Genomic DNA, 20,828 nt, shown 5'->3' on the forward strand with positions numbered 1-20,828 from the left:
AGTTGACTTACTCACGATATGAAGGGACAATTATTTAAACAATGAGAATCTCCCATTCTATGTACATTTCTAGTTTACGTCAAAATTGTCACAATAAAGGGGAACTTCCTTTAAAAGGAATATAATGAACTTTGTTCTGTAAGAATTTGGCATGATGTTCCTAATATCAGTATTACGGACACTGTTTGAATAGAATACAACTTTTCCCCATGGAATATTATGGACACTGTTTGAATAGAATACAACTATTCCCCATGGAATATTATGGACACTGTTTGAATAGAATACAACTTTTCCCCATGGAATATCATCAAGGTGGAGGATACTCTGGACTCTAAAGTCAGGGTAATAGTTCATCACTGACATGGCAAATCCCAATACCATTTTGTATGGATCTTGCATAGTATCAAACAATAAGAAATTTTCCAAAATATTTCGTGGTTAACACAAAAGCAAACTACTGCAGATGCTGAAAATCCTGAATAAACACAGAAAATGCTTAGCAGGTCTATTCAGGTGAAAGGTCATCAACCTGAAACATTAACTCTGTTTCACTCTCCACAGAGACTGCCAGACCTGCTTAGAATTTCCTGTTTTTATGGTTGTAATTTTAAAATGATTTTTTAAAAATGTATTTTATACTTATTTTCTTCCTTTTGGAATTTGCTGACTCATTCATCTCAGATTTTTAACCAAGAGGACAGGTGGAGCAAAGATAAATATCCATGGCCTTAAGCCGTGAGTTTCTGTAGACAGCTGATGGAGGGTACAGGTATGCTTGACAGCCCCACAGACACTAAGGATGAACAAATACAACACAGTGTCAGAAATGGCTTCCCACTTATGTCATGAAATGTAGTGGACATGGTTGGGAATAGTAATTGGAACATAATTTGTGGGTTAATTATGTATCTCTCCCAGTTCCACTGAAAATGTTAATGTGGTCCTCGGGTTACTTTTGCTGCTACTGAAAATGTAATATATTTTTTAAAATGTATCAATTACAGTACTGCAGGAACAAGTGCCCATGTAGTTAGTATATTTTAGTACCAAACAATGGAGCCCACTTACGAATCAATTCTTGCTCAAGATTATTTTCTTTTCGATTCATTTGCATAACCACTCCCATTCACTGCAAGGTAAAGTACAATTGTAGAAACACATTCCACAATTTCGAGCTTCACTTAATCTTCTTTTAAGTTAAACCATAATTGTAGTTAAGGTGTACTTGCCTTTCTTGACAAACCACAGTATGGTTATGTCAGCCAAGTTGCTGTTTAAATCAGGCCATTGTAGCCTCAAAGCAAGTTTTCAGCACTTCACATTACTTACCCATTTTGTTTAGTGGAGTTCTAAGACTTGATTTTTCTCACGCTTCCTGCTGTGAACTTAATATTGTTTTTAGGCTCACCTCTTCCATGTTTAACACAGGCTGTAGCAAGAAGCCAGAGTCTAGGTTTAAGCCACTCAAACTCCCTCAGCAGGCAGAAGCCATCTGAAGCAGGTCAGAACAGTTGTTTTTGATTGTCACAGTTGGCAGAAATGCTGGGGTTTCCTCTTTGGGACTAAGTTTGTATAGTTGTACTGTAATCCATAGGCATAGGTGTGAATCCACAACTCAAAACTGCCATGATACACATTAAATTGGTTTTCTCACTAAGGCTATGAGACTGACTGGGGGGGGGGGGGGGGGGGGGGGGGGGGGTGGGGGGAGGAGGAGGAGGATAGAAATGTGATAGAGATACAATATGGAGTGATGTTAAGAAGTTGGGGTAAGGCACACTGTTGAGATGAAGGAGAGGAAACTTTACTCTGCAGCTGGCTGGGCTTTCCATGACCTTCCAATGCTGGATGAAAGGTGAACAACTAACCTACTTTCCATTCTGAACAGCTCCACCCTGATTAGCATAAAGACCTTAATTCCAACAATGCTCAGATTAAGAAGAAAATCAGATGTCACATGCTGTATGTGAATATTGCTCTCTTGTGCAAAATGAAAAATGCTCCTTGGTGATTTGCCTTGGCACTCTTCATTTACATTTATTCTTTTTTGCATATTTATTTTGTACCCGTTACTCACACAGGAAAAATAAGTTTTTTAAAACCAATTACATCATTCCTATTTTTGAATCAATATACAAAGGAAAACTGGATCTTAATGTCTTATTGCCAACAGAGTATACACAAAGTAGTGCAGGTTATCATGGTGACTGATGAGATATATGCTTGTTCCTCAAGCATAAGTCCTCAATCTGACTTAAGAGACCAAGAGCTTATCGCTAGGATTAAAGGGAAAAGCATATCCTTGCAGCAATTGTAGTTAGAGCATTGAAGAGATGCCTCGGAGCAGATTTCAAGCTCGCAGTCAGGGAAAGTGAATAGCATAGAATATTAAACAAAGAAAAAGAGAATTAAAAAATGACATTGGTACATTGTCCATGCAAGAAACAGTTTTATCTTATAATAATATTAAATATTTACTTGGTGAACTAGTGACATCTAGTACAGGACGTTTTATTATAATAAAACAAATCTTGGGAAATTTATAAGAACCTGGATAAATTCTATATTTTTTTCCTGTAATGCAAGAGTTGATCTTAAGAAGGCTCCATTATAACAATAAAAACAAAGTCACAAAATCTGTATCTCTACACTTCCTCTGCTTGATCTTTCTTTGTGCAAGATTTCGACACAAAGCTGAGTTTTATCACGCTTTTTTAGGCCCCTTCACCTGCGAATGCCTTGTCCTCAGTGGACCGCACTGCAGCATGGCTGATGAATATGAACATGCAGTTCATAGATGATGAAACAGTGGACCCAGGCTCTAAGCGCAGGGACGATGTCAGACCTAAAGAGGAACTTAGCCAGATAGAGAAGGTAAAGACAATTACCAGACAGCTTTAAAGGTGTTGTTTTTCTATTAACAACCTGACTGCTTATTTTTCCTTGCGTATTAAGTCGGTCATATATATGATAATTTCAGGTGTTCTAATTTTTTTGACTTATGAAACTGTGTTCTGGTTTACGGAAGGGCAGTCTCATCATTTAAAGTGATATAATGTTACTGTGTCATATTATAAAAACAAATAATGTAGAACAAAATGCTAAAAGTGCAGTTATTCATTTCAGATTGGCTGTTTAAAATTCTAATCTGTTTAATGTCAATGTGTATGGTTCTTCTCATCTATTTTGCAAGCTATGGTGTATGGGGAATTAGGTTGTAACATAATTTTCATTAATAGGTAATAAGGAAAGACTCTGATTTTGCTAGCTTAAAGGGTAAGTTAAGTTTCTATAAGTACCATCAGATTGATACTTGGCAACGTTGGTCTTCGGCATCAGTTCGAAAATAGAAAAGAAAATTTTTCATGGGTTTCCCTTCATTTTAGCCAATCTGTATGGATAGACTGAATCCAGCAGCTGAATTGCCTTCAGCATATCTGCTCCATTGAGCAGGAGTCTCCCTTTTCTGGTTTCAGAACGTGGATTCGCTTAAGTTACGGGGGGAAGAAAAGGCGACATCTTTGGATGAATCTCTGAGAACAAATAAACTCAGGGACTCTTTCTGACTGTTGTCATTCTAGAGCTTCTATAGGAACAAGAGCAGGCTAATAAATCTCTTCAGTCTGCTCCATGATTCAGTTAGATCATGGCTTATCTGTATCTTAGCTCTATTTACTTGCCTATGATTTAAAGTGGATAATCTCACATTTTCCCACATTGAACCTCATCTGGCATAGTTTTATACACTCGCTTAGTCCATCTATATACCCTTATTAACGTTCTGCTTCCATCTACATAATTATATATGCCCTCCTAACCTAGTACCATCTGCAAATTTGGATACAAAGAGTCTGCAAACTGATATAAATAGGTTAAGCGCTTGGACAAATATTGGGCAGATGGAGTATAAATGTGAGGTTATCCACTTTGACAGGAAGAATAGAAGAGCAGAATATTATCTAAATGCAGAGAGACTACAGAATGCTGTTGTACAAAGGGATCTGGATGTCCTTGTACTTGAATTACAAAAAGTTAGCACACTGGTTCAGCAAGTAATTGGGAAGACAAATGGAATGTTGGCCTTTATTGCAAGAGGGATGGAGTATAAAAGTAAGGAAGTCTTGTTACAACTGCACAGCGCATTGCTGAGACTGTACCTTGACTACTCTGTGCAGTTTTGGTTTCTATAGGTGGAAGTATGAGTTGTGAGAAGGATGTAAAGATGTTTCAAGGGGATTTGGAGAGGTTAAACAAGTGGGCTAATATTTGGCAGATGGAGTACAATGTGGAGAAACGTGAGGTTACCCTGCTGGTGAGAGGCTGGGAAGTGTTGAACTTCAAAGGGACTTGGACATCTTTGTTCCATGTTCAAGAGTCATTGAAAGCTAACACGCAGGTACAGCAAGCAATTAAGAAGGCAAATGGTATTTATTACAAGACGATTTGAGTATAGGAGTAAAGATTCTTACTGCAATTACTGCCTTGGTGAGACCGCACCTGAGCTATTGTGTGCAGTTTTGGTCTTCTTCCCTAAGGAAAGATATATTTGCCATAGAGGGAGTGCAGTTCACTAGACTAATTCCTGGGATGGAAGGATTGTCCTGTGAGGAAAGATTAAATAGACTGGGCCTTTATTCTCTGGTGTTTAGAAGATGAGAAGTGATCTCATTCAAACATCGAAAATTCTTATAGGGCTCAACAGGGTAGATGCATGAAGGATGTTTCCCCTGGTCCCCTAGAACCAGGGGACACAGCCTGAGAATAAGGGGCAGGGCATTTAGGGCTGGGATGAGGAGGAATTTCTTTACTCAAGAGGGTAGTGGATCTTTGGAATTCTCTGCTCCAGAGGGCTGTGGAGGCTCAGTCATTGAGTATGATCAAGACTGACATTGATAGATTTCTACATATTAAAAACATCAAAAGATACAGAGATAGGGCATTAAAATGGCGAAGTACAAGATCAGCCATGATCTCATTGAATGGTGGAACGGGTTCAAAAGGCTAAATGACCTACTCCTGCTGTTTCTTTTGTATCTACCCTGCTTGTTACATCCTTAAAGAACTTTTAATAAAGTTGTCAAGCACTATTTCCTTTCACAAAATTATGTTGACTCTGCCCAATCGTATTATGATTTTCTAAATGTCCTGCTACTACCCCCTTGATAATGGATTCTAGCATTTTCCCAATGGCAGATGTTAGACTAACTGGCCTATGGTTTCCTGCTTTCTGTCTCCTTCCTTTCTTGAATAGTGGTGACATTTGCGGTTTTCCAATTCGTTTGGACCTTTCAACAATCTAGGGAATTTTGGAAGATCACACCCAATGCATCCTCCATCTCTGCAACCACAAGATCCTAGGATGCAGGCCATCAGGTCCAGGGAACTTGTGTCAGTGATAAAAACAAAAAAACTGCGGATGCTGGAAATCCAAAACAAAAACAGAATTACCTGGAAAAACTCAGCAGGTCTGGCAGCATCGGCGGAGAAGAAAAAAGTTGACGTTTCGAGTCCTCATGACCCTTCGACAGAACTTGAGTTCGAGTCCAAGAAAGAGTTGAAATATAAGCTGGTTTAAGGTGTGTGTGTGGGGGGCGGAGAGAGAGAGAGAGAGAGAGAGAAGTGGAGTGGGGGTGTGGTTGTAGGGACAAACAAGCAGTGATAGAAGCAGATCATCAAAAGATGTCAACAACAATAGTACAAAAGAACACATAGGTGTTAAAGTTAAAGTTGGTGATATTATCTAAACGAATGTGCTAATTAAGAATGGATGGTAGGGCACTCAAGGTATAGCTCTAGTGGGGGTGGGGAGAGCATAAAAGATTTTTTTTTTAAAAAAATTTTTTTTTAAATAATGGAAATAGGTGGGAAAAGGAAAATCTTTATAATTTATTGGAAAAAAAAAGGAAGGGGGAAACAGAAAGGGGGTGGGGATGGGGGAGGGAGCTCACAACCTAAAGTTGTTGAATTCAATATTCAGTCCGGAAGGCTGTAAAGTGCCTAGTCGGAAGATGAGATGTTGTTCCTCCAGTTTGCGTTGGGCTTCACTAGAACAATGCAGCAAGCCAAGGACAGACCTGTGGGCAAGAGAGCAGGGTGGAGTGTTAAAATGGCAAGCGACAGGGAGGTTTGGGTCATTCTTGCAGACAGACCACAGGTGTTCTGCAAAGCGGTCGCCCAGTTTACGTTTGGTCTCTCCAATGTAGAGGAGACCACATTGGGAGCAACGAATGCAGTAGACTAAGTTGGGGGAAATGCAAGTGAAATGCTGCTTCACTTGAAAGGAGTGTTTGGGTCCTTGGACGGTGAGGAGAGAGGAAGTGAAGGGGCAGGTGTTGCATCTTTTGCGTGGGCATGGGGTGGTGCCATAGGAGGGGGTTGAGGAGTAGGGGGTGATGGAGGAGTGGACCAAGGTGTCCCGGAGGGAGCGATCCCTACGGAATGCCGATAGAGGGGGTGAGGGGAAGATGTGTTTGGTGGTGGCATCATGCTGGAGTTGGCGGAAATGGCGGAGGATGATCCTTTGAATGCGGAGGCTGGTGGGGTGATAAGTGAGGATAAGGGGGACCCTATCATGTTTCTGGGAGGGAGGAGAAGGCGCAGCTTGCTCCTGCCCTTCAGAACTCATTTCTCGTTATCTTGACTCCCTTCTCTCTCCCCTTGTCCAGTCCCTTCCCACCTACATCCGTGATTCCTCTGACACCTTACGTCACATCAACAATTTCCAGTTCCCTGGCCCCAACCGCTTCCTCTTCACCATGGACGTCCAATCCCTCTACACCTCCATCCCCCACCAGGATGGTCCGAGGGCCCTTAGCTTCTTCCTCGAACAGAGACCCGAACAATCCCCATCCACCACTACTCTCCTCCGTCTGGCTGAACTTGTTCTCACGCTGAACAATTTCTCCTTCAACTCCTCTCACTTCCTCCAAATAAAAGGTGTGGCTATGGGTACCCGCATGGGCCCCAGCTATGCCTGTCTCTTTATGGGGTATGTGGAACATTCCGTGTTCCAGTCCTACTCCGGCCCCCTTCCACAACTTTTTCTCCGGTACATCGATGATTACTTCGGTGCCGCTTCATGCTCCCGTCGGGACTTGGAAAAATTTATTAATTTTGCTTCCAATCTCCACCCCTCCATCATTTTCACGTGGTCCATCTCTGACACTTCCCTTCCCTTCCTTGACCTTTCTGTCTCAATCTCTGGTGATAGACTGTCCACCAATATCCATTACAAACCCACCGACTCCCACAGCTATCTCGACTACAGCTCCTCACACCCCGCTTCCTGTAAGGATCCATCCCATTCTCTCAGTTCCTTCGCCTCCGTCGCATCTGTTCTGATGATGCTACCTTCAAAAACAGTTCCTCTGACATGTCTTCCTTCTTCCTTAACCGAGGTTTTCCATCCACGGTCGTTGACAGGGCCCGCAACCGTGTCCGGCCCATCTCCCGCGCATCCGCCCTCATGCCTTCTCCTCCCTCCCAGAAACATGATAGGGTCCCCCTTGTCCTCACTTATCACCCCACCAGCCTCCGCATTCAAAGGATCATCCTCCGCCATTTTCACCAACTCCAGCATGATGCCACCACCAAACACATCTTCCCTTCACCCCCCCTTATCGGCATTCCGTAGGGATCGCTCCCTCCGGGACACCCTGGCCCACTCCTCCATCACCCCCTACTCCTCAACCCCCTCCTATGGCACCACCCCTTGCCCACGCAAAAGATGCAACACCTGCCCCTTCACTTCCTCTCTCCTCACCGTCCAAGGACCCAAACACTCCTTTCAAGTGAAGCAGCATTTCACTTGCATTTCCCCCAACTTAGTCTACTGCATTCGTTGCTCCCAATGTGGTCTCCTCTACATTGGAGAGACCAAACGTAAACTGGGCGACCGCTTTGCAGAACACCTGCGGTCTGTCTGCAAGAATGACCCAAACCTCCCTGTCGCTTGCCATTTTAACACTCCACCCTGCTCTCTTGCCCACATGTCTGTCCTTGGCTTGCTGCATTGTTCCAGTGAAGCCCAACGCAAACTGGAGGAACAACACCTCATCTTCCGACTAGGCACTTTACAGCCTTCCGGACTGAATATTGAATTCAACAACTTTAGGTCGTGAGCTCCCTCCTCCATCCCCACCCCCTTTCTGTTTCCCCCTTCCTTTTTTTTTCCAATAAATTATAAAGATTTTCCTTTTCCCACCTATTTTCATTATTTTTTTTTAAAAATTATTATTTTTTTTAAATCTTTTATGCTCTCCCCACCCCCACTAGAGCTATACCTTGAGTGCCCTACCATCCATTCTTAATTAGCACATTCGTTTAGATAATATCACCAACTTTAACTTTAACACCTATGTGTTCTTTTGTACTATTGTTGTTGACATCTTTTGATGATCTGCTTCTATCACTGCTTGTTTGTCCCTACAACCACATCCCCATTCCACTTCTCTCTCTCTCTCTCTCTCTCTCTCCGCCCCCCACACACACACCTTAAACCAGCTTATATTTCAACTCTTTCTTGGACTCGAACTCAAGTTCTGTCGAAGGGTCATGAGGACTCGAAACGTCAACTCTTTTCTTCTCCGCCGATGCTGCCAGACCTGCTGAGTTTTTCCAGGTAATTCTGTTTTTGAACTTGTGTCAGTCTTTAGTCCCACTAGTTTTCCCAGTATTTTTTCTTTAGTGTTCATGATTTTTTTTAAGTTCCTCTTCCTTTTGCCTCCTCTTTTTCTTGAGAGGTTTTTCTGTCCTCTACTGTGAAGACAGATGCAAAATACTTGTTCAAAGTCTCTGCCATTTCCTTGTTTCCCATTAATTCCCCAATCTCATCCTCTAAGGGACGAATGCTTACTTTGGCTACCCTTTTCCTGTTTATATCACTGTAGAAGGTTTTTTAACTGTCTTTTTACATTTCTTGCTTGTCTTCTCTCATATTCTAATTTCTCCTTTTTTTCTTAGTCATCCTTTGCTGCTTTCTAAAATGTTCCCAATCATCTGGGCTACCACTAATCTTGGGAGTATTGTGCATCTTTTCTTCCAATTTGATACAATCCATAACTTCCATAGTTAGCCACAAATATGTATCCTTCTCAGAGTCTTTCTTTGTTAATGGAATATATCTTTGTTGAGAATTGCAAAATATCTTCTTAAATGTCTGTCACTGCCCTCTATAACTTACTCCTTAACCTATTTTCCCATTCTACTTCAGCCAAGTTTTCATACCCTTGTTATTGATTTTATTTAAGTTTGAGACGCTAGTTTCAGGTCCACATTTCTCGTGCTCAAACTGAATACGAAACATTTTCATGTTGTGGTTAGTCCTCCCAAAATGATCCTTTGCCATGAGGTCATTAATTAATCCTGTCTCATTGCACGTTACCAGATCTAAAATAGTTATGACTGACTGACCTGTAATTTATTGCCTGAGTGGAAACCATCAGGTCCTGGAGAATTGCCTATTTTTAAATTGTTTTCAATAACATTTTTTAATATATTAAATCTTGTAAGTCCTTTGTTTACTTTTAGTTCACTTATATTACTGATATTTTGTCCTCTTCTGCAACTGTAAAAGCAAATACAAAGTACTCATTGAAGAAGTCTACCATTTTCTTATTGCCCATTTTAGTCTTGCCTGTGACAGTCCTTAATGTCCTACATTCACCTTTGCCACTGCCTCTTAATATATTTATAAAACATTTGCTGTTAGCTTTCATATCCCGTTTATGCTCTTTTTCATATTCTCTTCTTGCACCTCTTATTTCTATGTATTCCTTTGTTGTTTAAATTTTCATTTTTTCTGACATTTGTGTAAGACTTTCATTTAGTTTGATACTGTCACTTACTTTATTTATTGGCCCTGATTTTCTCACAACACAAGTCTTTTAGGGATATTTACTGATTTTGGCTTCTATAGCATATTTACTTGAATATTTCCCACTGTTGGCCCAGACATTTACCAAAATAATTCCCACTGTTTGTAACTTTACTGATTAATAGTTCAACTTGGTTGAGTTGTGGTAAATTCATGCCCGTCATCCCATTGATTTCTAGCTATTTAGCTTTGAAACCTTTGTGACACTCCCCTCACACTCTCAAACCTATTTACAAATGTTCTCTTACTGTCTGACTGATAACTAATTCTGGTTCAGTACTTATCACTATCTGATTCAGTGTAGTGTGTCTGAATTGGAGACTGAAAACTTCACTCTTGTGAGTGAACACTTTTTGGTAAACTGATGTGGAGATGATACCACAGTGTAATGGTAGCTACTTCCTGCAGAGTTGTAAGAGTTATATTCTCCTTTTAAGCTTTTTATCATTTTAACAATCATTTCAAAAGGCTTTCATCAGCTGTATAAGCTTAAAATGGCAGAGTGCTGAACCAAATGCTTTATCACCTACCCGCTTCTTATCTGAACAGTGCCCATTATTTATGCACAGACTGTTTTACCTGGAGGGGTGAATGATGCATTTTATGTTCATTACAAACATCAAGAAGCCAATACTACATAGTCATTAAGTGTGTTTGATATGGTGAGCTGACGCTATCCCCAAAAGCAAGTAGGAATGAGTAATTTACTTTGGAAGGGCTTGAAGCTGCTTCTAACACTACATTAAAGGGATATTTATAAAGTGATTCCAGATTAATAGCTTTAAGTTTACCTGCTAAATTCACTAACTGATAGTTGCTTTGCACTGTGCTGCTGCCTTCCAAGTTTCTCTCAGTCACGATCTTTCAAACAGATGACAAAGTTGACCATTATTTCTTATTACATTGTGCTCATTGTTTCATTTAATAAAAATTCCCCAATTCTCCTTTAAATCCACGATTTGCAACCTAAGTCTGCATAAGCGCATTAAGCACTAATTAAAATATTGTATTGAAAATAATGTAACTGGGTTTTTTTTCACATATGCATTGGTGACATTGTTGAAGTTAGTGGCCCCTTGATCTAACTGCAGTGTAGACTAGAAATGTTAATAGGATTGTGGTTGAATTATTTGACATGTCAGTATATAACTGAAGGCCCATGGCAGACATGAATGGACACTTAAAGTCTAGTTTTTAAATGGAAAAAAAGTGTTAGATTTTCCAGCAATATTTTAATGAAACTAAAAATAACCTCTCTCTTAAACCTGCCTTCTTTACATCAGTATCAGCAGGAGATCGCCATACTTCAAGATAAACTGAGGGCGTCTAATCGGAAGCTGGAGGAGTATGAGGTACATTTAAAGAACCAAGAAGAACAAGCACAAAAGATGATGCTGGAATATCAAGCCAGGCTGGAGGAGGGTGAGGAACGACTTCGTAGACAACAAGAAGACAAGGATGTACAGATGAAAGGCATTATCAGCAGGTATGCAGCCAACCATCTATTTTGCCTGAGGTAATTTCTACTGTAGTGTGGTCTTGTGGACAGTGCATAATTGTGAACATTGAGTCCCAATTACCAGTGCATCTCTTCAAACTCCTACGTCATTTGATGTTTAAGGATTTTATTGAACAATTAAGACAAATATTTCCTAGGGAATTGCAGATCTGGCTAGTTTGATGCTACCATAAAACATTTGAAGGTAAGTTCTCTGAAAGCCACAATAAGCACAATCATTGAATTAGGATGGTGCTAGCAGAGTCTAAATATCCCCATCGAGTTACAGAGGTCAGTTGGAGGCATAGATGCCTGTTCCTTTCCTTACAAAATCATTGAATGTTGTGTATTCTATACCTTTCAGAGTAAATAGGACACTAAGACATTCATCTAATCATTTGCCAGTCTGCAGGAGGTGCAGGGGATGTATTGGTTACTGACCATTTAGCAGCCTGGATGGGGGGGATATAAATCCAGATCTTTGCTGGTTTTTGTGTATGCGTCTGTCTGCATATGTGTGGGTGGAGGATATGTAGCTTATTACTTTAAGACTAGTTGAGGTAGAGTGGTGTAGAACCCAGTCACTGGGGCAGGCAAGCCAATCTGTATCGGTGATGGTCCCCAGCTGGATGAATGGGAAGGGTTAGCAGCAGGAAAGGCATCCAGCTGCAAAACTACCCACCAAATCTAAACAAAAACTGGTGGTTTAAAGGAATGGTGATCAACCAGCATTGTGGTGACCCCATGTAATATGGGAAAAGCTGAAAGAGAAAGTGGTAGAGTGGAGCAGATTTTCCTATCAGGTACTATTCAGTGTACATTAAATAGCACTCATCTAATTCACTACTGAGCTGACCCAGCCAGATTTTGAATAGTGTGGATACGTTTCCAGCCCATATTCACCAGGAAGAGGCAGGAAATCATATCCACTATTTAAAGGGACTACATATAAAGGACAAAGGGTGAATTTAAAAGGATGTGGCCACCTAAAAACATGTGGCTACATTTGCAGATAAAAATGTTAATGGCTGTACAAGTGCTGATAATATTTAATGTAGAGATTTCAATTTTTGCAGACACATTTTGAATAACAAGTGCTTGTCAAAAGCTAGTAGCTGGCTTAAATATGGAGGCACAAACCTGAATCTGTGGCCACGTGACGAAATGGTACAGAATATGATGATAGCAAAACAGGTGGCCATACTTGCTACTTAAGGACAGTTTGCCTGGAAGAAGGTAAAGGAGAAGGTGGTGCCACTCAGTGTCAGCTCACTTGTGGATGTTAGTTGTTGGTTTCCTTGCAACAGATGACTAAGCTCTGCATCTAGCTGGCTGTTTTCCTTAAACCAGTGCAGCCATTTCTGCATAGTTATTACCAGGTAGTTTATACCACTGCTTGTAAATTTGGGTGTGACGTTAACCTAAGGTGAATGACATCTCTCTCCAGTACAGCCTGACCTGCTTGGCATTCCTCAATTGCTCCACTTCTGGTTACTGTTTTAAACATGAACTTGTATCAAAATTCCAAAAATTGTCAAATATTATACTGTATCCAAGATGTTACTGAAATATAGTCGATTACAATTTATAGTTGATTTTTTAAATCCTTATTACTCACCTAGTGATTAACTCAATCATACAAGCAGTAGATTAACAAGGTCCCAGGTTTAGCTGATCTCAACTAAGATGAAAGAATGAGGGCTATAATTGAAGAAGGAAAAGTCATCCAGGATTCCTGTTGTCGATTGTTATCCAATGATTCACGTTGGCAGTAGGAATTTGTGAATTGTGGATGATAAGGATTTGGATGTAATACTGCCTGCTGGCACCCACTGCAAATGTTCACACAAATAATGTCCACATGGGTGAAGTACTGAGGGAAGGTTGGCACCTCTGAAACAGTATCCAAGCATGAATCGTCAACTGCAGAAGGGGAGAATTTTTATCTTTTTGCTGCTGTGTTCCCCTTGCAATTAAGCTAATGTTTGCTTCAAAAAATCTTTTTAAAAAATATTGAATGTTAAAAACTGTTTTGCTATCTGATTTACATGATGTAATGAATACTGCTTATCAGTACATTATAGTGTCTGATCTCTGATCACTACAGGATTGATTGAACTTTCGAGTCTGTTTGATCAGTACTACTGAACCTACTGTGTTGCTCACGTTTTCTCCTATAGATTAATGGCTGTTGAAGATGAGCTGAAGAAAGATCATGCAGAGATGCAGGCAGCAGTAGACTCTAAGCAGAAGATCATTGAGGCACAGGTCAGGGACTATTTGTCTCACCCTTTATACGACAAAGTTAGACATAAAATGGGGGTGCTCCTCAACAATGAATGCAAGATTAAAAAAAAGATACTAAAATTACATTGGGGGTCAGCTAACAGCTAAATGAGGGAGAGAGACGTCGTCTGCTTCAGCAGGATGGTGTCCTGGCACAGTCTGAGATCCTTGACTAACCTCACATTAGCCTGTAGGCTGTAGTACATGCCTCAAAGTCTGCCTCTCAAGAAACTCAGTTACTAGAAATGTGAGCTGCATGTAAAAGTATTCAGAATCAATACATCCATATAGTATTTCCTGAGCCTGAAGTGGATTATAGTAAAATCATACTTTTATTTATAAAGACACTGAATCATAGAATAGTCACAGCATAGAAGGTGGCCGTCTGGCCTGCCATTTCCATGCTGGCTCTCTGGAAAAATGATTTCCCTGCCTTTTCCCCATAGCCCTACAAATGTTTTCTCTTCAGATAATTATCCAATACCCTTTTCATAGCCACAATTGAACCTGCTTCCACCACACATTCAGCAGTACATTCCAGCTTCTAACCACTCACTGTGTAAAAAGATTTTTCTCCATATCGTCTTTGTTTCTTTTACCATTCAGCTTAAATCAGTGTCCTCTGGTTCTCCTCCCTTGCGCTAATGGGAACAGTTTCTCACTATCTACTCTGTCCTGATCCCTCATGATTTTGAATACCTCTATCAAATCTCCTTTCAACTTTTGTCCCAGCTTCTCCACTCTATCCATGTTACTGAAGTTCCTCATCCCTGGAACCATTCTTCCAAATCTTTTCTGCAGCCTCTCTGATGCCTTCGCATCCTTCCAATTGAGGCCGGACCACTATTTCATAAAGGTTCACCATGGCTCTTGTACTCTATGCCTCTATCTATAAAGCCCGGGATCCTGTATACCTTATTAACCGCTTTCTCAATCTGCTCTGCCACCTTCAATGATTTTTGCATATGTACACCCAGATCCCTCTGCTCCTGTACCCCCTGTGGAATTGTATCCTTTATTTTATATTATCTTTCCATGTTCTTCCTCAAAAAATGTAATGCATAGAAGTGTGATGCAGTACACTTCATCTGCCGCATTCCACAACCTGTCCATGTTTTCTTGAATATTCTCTATCTCTACCCTCCTCACAATTCAGAAGACTTCCAAGCCTATCTTCATCTCGTCCAAAAAACAATCATTCACCACTACTATATTTTTGTTGTCACTCAATCAGCTTCGTGTCCATGCTGCCACTGTACCTTTTATTCCATGGGCTTTAACTTCGCTGTAAACCCTGTTATGTGGCACTTTGTGAAATGCCGTTTGAAGCCCACATCAACACATTAACCTCATCAAACCCCTCTCTGTTGCCTAATCAAAAGACCCAAGTTAGTTAAACATGATTTGCCTTTAACAAATTCGATCAGGCTTCCCTTAATTAACCCACATTTGTTAATTTTGTTCTGGATTATCATTTCTAAAAGCTTTCCCACCACCGAGGTTAAACTGGAAATCAGAAATCAGGCCATGTGTTATGTGCTGCCTTTGTGATTTGGGTATAAATCAAGTTACTATTGTGAAATTGCATAATTTCAACCTCTCTGCATTAGTTCCCATAGCTTATTATTTACATTTTTTCACACAATCTGATTCATTTTAGTCAGATTTAGTGCAGAGCTTTAATTGGTTTTGTAATAGTTTTCCTGTTCCAAAACTGCTGCCTCTGAATCTGCTGTAATTATTGAACTGATACAGGCTGACACTGTAATTGCATTGAATTTTATCTCTAAACCATCCTGTCACAAAAATTCCTGCAATTGTTCAGTTATATGACATAAGCTCCCTATGTTAGATACAAGCAGTTCCTTAGTTAACTGGAAGAAATTATCCCCAAAATGTAATTGTTCATGGATTCTGCTTGCTGTACTTACCCTCATCTCAAGTTATCGTTAACTCTATTAAGTTGTAAGACTGTTTCATAATTAGAAGTGGAATGACTATACAGAATCTGTTATTATAAACTTAGTATGATGTGGTGCAATGCGTGAGAGCAGCAGAACTGCTCTTGCACAGCTTTTTGTGGGTGGTTACCCACAAACATTGGCAGGGATCAAGGAGAAGCTTGAGGAGAAGGAAATAGGACACAGCATTCAGGAAGAAAATAGCTTTATAAAAAGATCTTTGAAGGAATAAAAGAAAAACTCTCTAAAGGTTAAAATGCAATGGTTAGCCTTGAGAGTATCTTTCTGAAAAAGGCAATTCCTTTGCATAATTAAGCATTTCAAACCTTACAAATCGGCCTAATCTCAGACATGTATATGTGCACACACAAGTGTATCAAACAGAATAAGTTTTTAAAAACTGCAGCAGGCCTGGGTTTATGGGAGCCCAAAGCAGCCCTGAATCCCGTTTGGCAACACTGGGGCTTCAGTTTATGGTTGAATACTCGCCCCCATAAATGTTTCCTTAGGTTGAAAAGTCTGGCAATTTTGGAAAACTTTAGCAGGGCAGCACACTCACAGTTTTCCCAGCATTTTTAGGGCTTGATGCCGAAACAATCCCTTCTCTGTTTGTTTCCTTTTGAGTAGTGGGGCCTGATTCTAGGCAACGATGAAACATATTCTAGTGCCTGGCCTTGGAGATGCCACAGCGATTAACTTAATCTATTTATTTTATGAATTGCTGTAGCTTTTGTTTAGACAAATACTCAAAATAAGTTATTCGAGACCCCTTATGCTGAAATCTTCATTTTTTAAAGTTTTTTTGGGGGAAAACAATTACAGTATCTTGTCCATTTAAACTGAAGGACACAACATTGTTTTCGACAGGAGAAACGCATTGTTTCACTGGATGCAGCTAATGCCCGATTGATGAGCGCGCTGTCACAGTTGAAGGAGCGATATAGCATGCAAAGCCGCAATGGAATCTCCCCGACCAATCCCACCAAGCTGCAGATCACTGAAAACGGGGAATTCAGAAACAGCAGCAACTGCTAATTTGGTGATCCATATCTACAAAAGAAATTAGCATATACCCTGAGTGCTTACAACACAAGATGTATTAAAGCACAGGCATCAGCTAGAGCAACAGAGAAACTTACGTCCAAATATCTTTTGATCAAATTTGTGTTTTGTTTATAAAAAGTACATTTAAATGGCCACCTGGAGTCACAAAGAAGCATGTTATTAAGGGAAAAGAAAAGTAATAAGCCTTGGAAAGTTTTCAGTCAAGCACCTTTTACTGGAGTGCGATAGAATACATATAGTAAAGAACACTTGGGTGCTGAATCTCAACTAAAGTGTGCAGTCGGATTTTGATGATGACATAATGGTAACCATAAAGCAGTGCTGAGAAATTTTGTTTTCCACTGATGCAGGTTCTTTTGGTTACTCCTGGGCCACTCCACATTAAGTACTAACTATAATATCCTCAATGTCAAGTGGGTCCATTGACAGTCAACTTACGTTGTAAATACCTCTTGAGTAGAAACTGGGGATGTTTGGTTATTGCTTTATTTCCACCAGAATCGAGTATACAGACCTAACAATACACCAGTTTTGTACAAGCTACAGTACTCTTTCCCGTTGTTATGCATACACTGACTTACTGATCATTAGCATTTTCCGATTTTGAATTCCCATGTACTTCAGCAGCAGTTTGTATCCCAGATGGATATGTAAGAGAAAGAATATCTGTCATTTGCTGTTGACAGTTCTCCAGCTCAGTGTCTATATTACTTTTACCATACACATGAAATTGTTTTTGGGAATACAATTTTCCTATTTTGAAACCTTTTATAAGAAAATGCTACTTCTTAACAACTCGTGGAAATGTGCGGATTCATACACAGTCTGCTATCTGGATCGCATTACTCAGCATGTCCAAGCAGGTAAAGCCATCTTCTGTCTTAGAGAAAAAATGCTTTGAGGGCTTGAAACTACTACAGGAAAGTGACTAAAGTGATATCAGAGAGTGAGGATTGCACTGGGAGTACCTCATCGAATAACTTATTTACTGAGAAAACCTGTCTACAAAATGATTCTTTGACTCAGTAATCAGCAGTGATATGAAATACTGCTCATGAATCAAAGTGATATATAAAAGAAGCAGATGGCAGGCTTGTATTCACCGTAAGTATGTGATTCACTACTTTTGGATGCATTTGATACATATTTATCTTCTCAGTTATCTTGAGTCGACTTGATAAGCTGATATTTCTTTCATCTGTGCACCATTTGCTTTTACATTTCCTTTTACCATCAAGGTTTTCCTGCACAAATTGATGCATTTGTTTGGTGCATTTTATCTTCCATATTCTGCTGCTTCCATGGAAACAGATGGACTTGGCCACTGCTGCTTCAAAAAAAAATCTGATTTTAAAACGAAACCTTTAAAACTATACAGTAAGAATAGTTCTATTAAATTTATACCTATGCGTGTTTGTGAGGGTATTTAAAAAAAAACCCAAGAGAAAGAGTGACTTTCTTCCCGATTTTTATTTTTAACCGTGACTCAGTTTTTTGCATCTGTAGTGTGTTAAAATTCTGTGCATCCAACATAAACTGTATATAGTTAACATCTGTTTCTGGTACTGCTTGTCTCAAAGTCGCAGCAGAGTGACTGCATCTTTAACTGCTGTTTATGTTGTTAAAAATGTGTCTGATAAAAGCCAGTGGTGGCAAATTAAAACCACTTTATATAGGCAAACAAAATCACTGTGTGATTGCAATCTGTGGTTCTGTAGTTCTCAAGGCCATTTGTTATACTTATTGACTTTTCAGATTTGCAGCATCTTAAGTTGCGTTTGTATTTAGCTACACTGACATATGACAAGTATCATGACTGCACCAGTGATTCAGCATAATAAGCCAACTAGCCAGCTCACAGTGGTTTCACAGAAAAGGGGAATGGTTTTGTATACTGATTTAGGCTTACGGGGGTAACAATATCACAACGTCCTGTAATTCTACACATTAGCTAAACTAAGCTGGGCCATACATCCTATGTCATCATATATAATAGCATAAACAGGAAGTCACTGTCAAATGGAGATGTAAAGCAGCTTTCTAAATGCACTGCTAAACCGAAAAGTCTATTCCTTGCCAATATCCATGCAGCTTTATGCATTATTACAATTAAACAATGTCAATGTCAGCCTTCCATAGGATTTTTAAATTTTGTTGCAGGTTTGTAATTGTAGTTTTAAAAGTCTTTTAAATTTCATTTTTAAGTGCATGTAAAATATTCTGTGGATCCCTAAAAAACATGTTTACAATTTGAATTAAACTGCACATTGTTAATTTTATTTCTTTTATAAACTGTGAAAGCCATTAAAGTAAATAATTTCTCTATGTAAAAGCCACTCCATAGTTCTTAGAATTTTTCTTAGTTTACTGCACAGGCTTTAAGGGGTTTATCAGGGTGTCCTTGAAGTCACCAATTTTCTGTAGCTTCTGCAGTCATTGACACTCATTTTGCTGTATATTACTAATAACATTGGTTTTCTTTGGGTAGCTGACACTGTCTTTAGAACGGAGCCCTGGGGATTATTAACATTTGCAAAGGGTCCCGGTGTGTATATCATTGTCTGCAGGGGGCTCCCTAAATAAATAAAGTTAGAAACCACATATGTGCTAAACTTGTGTGCATTCAAATTGCTTTGGAAATGCACCATATTTAGTATTACAAGAACAAGTATGCGTATAAACAATTTTCTGCACTGTAACATTATTTTCACCAAATACTCACTGCGAAAAGCCAAAATGTTTGAAGTGCAGGTTTTAATTTCTTCTAAAAATAATGTACATATTTAGAAGATTCTGTCAACCTCCTAGACTCCAAGATGCCAATGGTCTCATGGTCTGCAGCATTTTCTTCAGATAGAAGCTTTCCTAACAAGATGGCACTGTTTAGTCTCCTCAAATGGAGCATTATGCCAAAGATTTTGCATCCATTAGCATCTTGGGATACTTCAGATTTATTAATTTCCGATGGCAGTTTTTAGCCTGAAATCTGTGAACTGCAACTCATTGAGCTATTCCCAGTGTAAAAAATTGGGCAGAAATCCTACAATTAATTGGAATTGAACGCTGTGCTATTGGCTGTGTCTGCAATGTTGGAATGAAAAAATATACAGGAATAGGTTATTTCAAAAAGTACTTGTTTTGCTTTAGCATCAAAAAGCTAAAAATTCTATGTTGGACATTGTTTTCAACATTCTTTCCAGAACCTAAATTAAAAATGCGATTGTACTATCACAGAATATGTGGCATGCGCCTGATTCTTTAATTTGCTGCAAACAAATCAGAACTTAAAATAATTCAAATTATTCTCTATAACTTTGTCCTTAAATACTGTGTTTAAGGACATACCTCCAATTAACTGGTGCCTACTGATACTTGTCCCTGAAAAGCTGTTGTACGTTTTATATCCTTACACTTTTGTAAGTATGTTTAAAGTTTAAAGTATTTGCTGGACTCACTTCAGCTTACTTAACCTGTAATAATGTACAGAGAAGTTGGTTGTGTTAAAAATATGTGGCTGTGCAATTTATGTACATTTGCAACTAGACTTATTAAAGTTTTATTTAGCTATTTTAACTGATTTGTGTAATGTCATTGTTATAAACAGTTTGTCACTTGGAACATTATTGCTACAGACACTTTCAATCACAAAACATGAAGGTGTTACAAATTAGTTTTGTTGGCCTTTGTGTAGTAAACATGAGGAAGATGTCAATAGACTTCAAGAGGACATAAACAGGCAGTAAAATGGATGAACACATGATGGATGAAATTCAATGCAGAAACATATATGATGATACATTGCGGTGGGAAGCATAAAGAGAAATGATCCAACCTAAATGTTACAATTTTGAAAGGAAGGAGAGACCTAGGATTGTTTATGCACAAATCTTTGAAAGTGGTATGACAGGTTAACAAAGCAATTGATAAAGCATATGGCTCCCTTCTCAAACTGGGGTTTGCTGAGCCCTTCTGGCAGGGGGGAGGGGGGTTGCGGTGTGGTGGGGTCTGCAAAATAGGTTGGAAGTGCTTAACAAGCAAGGCCAGCCTTGCAGATAGGTGACATGGGCATTTGGAGGCTGACTTATTTTGAGTCAGGAGGTCGGAACAGAGTACAGCCACCACACATGCAGCGCAGATCAAG

At 39.5% G+C, this 20,828-nt stretch overlaps 1 protein-coding gene across 6 annotated transcripts in view; it reads left to right on the forward strand.

Moving 5' to 3' along the window:
- LOC121281002 (disabled homolog 2-interacting protein-like) overlaps positions 1 to 20,254 on the forward strand; it is a 425,229-nt gene extending 404,975 nt beyond the window's left edge. For 5 of the 6 annotated variants that reach the window (XM_041193534.1, XM_041193535.1, XM_041193537.1 and 2 more), the window contains 4 exons: positions 2,722 to 2,877; positions 11,161 to 11,363; positions 13,556 to 13,643; positions 16,490 to 20,254. In XM_041193534.1, the coding sequence (XP_041049468.1) occupies positions 2,722 to 2,877; positions 11,161 to 11,363; positions 13,556 to 13,643; positions 16,490 to 16,657 (615 nt within the window). In that variant the 3' untranslated portion in view covers positions 16,658 to 20,254. The remainder of the gene's footprint in view (positions 1 to 2,721; positions 2,878 to 11,160; positions 11,364 to 13,555; positions 13,644 to 16,489) is intronic. The other variant, XM_041193536.1, reaches the window with a different exon arrangement.
- Positions 20,255 to 20,828: the final 574 nt, after the last annotated feature.

This window comes from Carcharodon carcharias, chromosome 8, assembly GCF_017639515.1.
Source record: "Carcharodon carcharias isolate sCarCar2 chromosome 8, sCarCar2.pri, whole genome shotgun sequence".
NCBI classification, from domain to species: Eukaryota; Metazoa; Chordata; class Chondrichthyes; order Lamniformes; family Lamnidae; genus Carcharodon; species Carcharodon carcharias.